Genomic DNA, 1,271 nt, shown 5'->3' on the forward strand with positions numbered 1-1,271 from the left:
CCAGTTGATCCAAGTGGCTGAGCACTCCACAGACACGTGTACCCTTAACGTAGTTCTCGGAGATATTCAGCATGACACAGTGTGACAAGGCTGACCTTTTGAATTACAGGCACAACAGAAACAGGAAGTAGGAGTGAGAGAAAGTTGTGGTGGAAGAGTACAGCAGGGTTCGCCACCATCCCCTGCCGCAGCCTCATGGAGCTTTAGGTGTTTTCGCTCAATAAACACTCACAACGCCCGGTCTGGGAATCGAAACCGTGATCCTATGACCGCGAGTCCGCTGCCCTAACCACTGGGCCATTGCGCCTCCACGCGCTTATATCGTACTGTGATGTATATCAGAGAAGAATGAAAATATCGGTAAGAAACTAGCGTTTTCTCAAAAGAGTACCCTTATGTTATATGGAATTGCGGAGGCTCTCTTATTATTTTTTTAACATTCTCCGTCAGCTATTCAGTGAACCAGTAACTGGCTCGTCAGAAATCTGTAACCAACGACGCCATTGTTCACTAAATGCGGTATAATACACAATAAATAAGAAATATATTTAAGAAATATATTTAAGAAATATAACGAAACCTCTTACCTACAGATAAGGAATAGATAACAGTGCAAGCAATGATTGACCAGAAGTTGGTGCAGTAAGGGAAAGTAACGACTGCAAGCGTTGCAATTCCAATGGCAGCCACTAGCACTGTATCACATCGGATATGAAATACATCTGAATAAACGCCGGACAAAAGTTTTGCAATGACCCAGGAAATTCCAATGAGCGACACAAAAATGGCACCCTCAGTTCTCGTCATTCCTAGAGAGATTGCGTAGTATGGTAAATAATAAATCACCGTGTGTTGGCCTAGTAAATATACAAGATATTGTAAAACTTCATTTGTGAAAGAGTGAAAACAGATATAAACTATTATCATCATCATCAACATCATCATCATCATCATTATCATTACTACTACTACTACTACTACTACTACTACTACTACTACTACTACTACTATTATTATTCAGTAGTTTTATTTTTATAACGTACTTTCACTTCACTACCGAGCGCAGCTCTGTGTGCCTTGGGTATTATTATTATTATTATTATTCAGTAGTTTTATTTTTATAACGTGCTTTCACTTCACTACCGAGCGCAGCTCTGTGCGCCTTGGGTATGTGCTGTGGTTTGCTGTGGTGCTCTTATGTTTACTGTATTGAAAGTGTTTTGCGTAGAATGTGTGCAGTACCCAGTAGTGCAATTTTCTGTATGTTATAT

The 1,271-nt window shown here is 40.2% G+C and overlaps 1 protein-coding gene across 1 annotated transcript in view; it reads right to left on the reverse strand.

The window, feature by feature from the left end:
* Positions 1-139: 139 nt before the first annotated feature.
* Positions 140-1,271, reverse strand: part of LOC128250333 (uncharacterized) — a 5,869-nt gene continuing 4,737 nt past the window's right edge. Inside the window, exon 2 of the mRNA XM_052975139.1 lies at positions 140-857. Coding sequence (XP_052831099.1) covers positions 562-857 — 296 coding nt within the window. The 3' untranslated portion in view covers positions 140-561. The remainder of the gene's footprint in view (positions 858-1,271) is intronic.

Source organism: Octopus bimaculoides, chromosome 20 (assembly GCF_001194135.2).
Source record: "Octopus bimaculoides isolate UCB-OBI-ISO-001 chromosome 20, ASM119413v2, whole genome shotgun sequence".
Classification (NCBI taxonomy): Eukaryota; Metazoa; Mollusca; class Cephalopoda; order Octopoda; family Octopodidae; genus Octopus; species Octopus bimaculoides.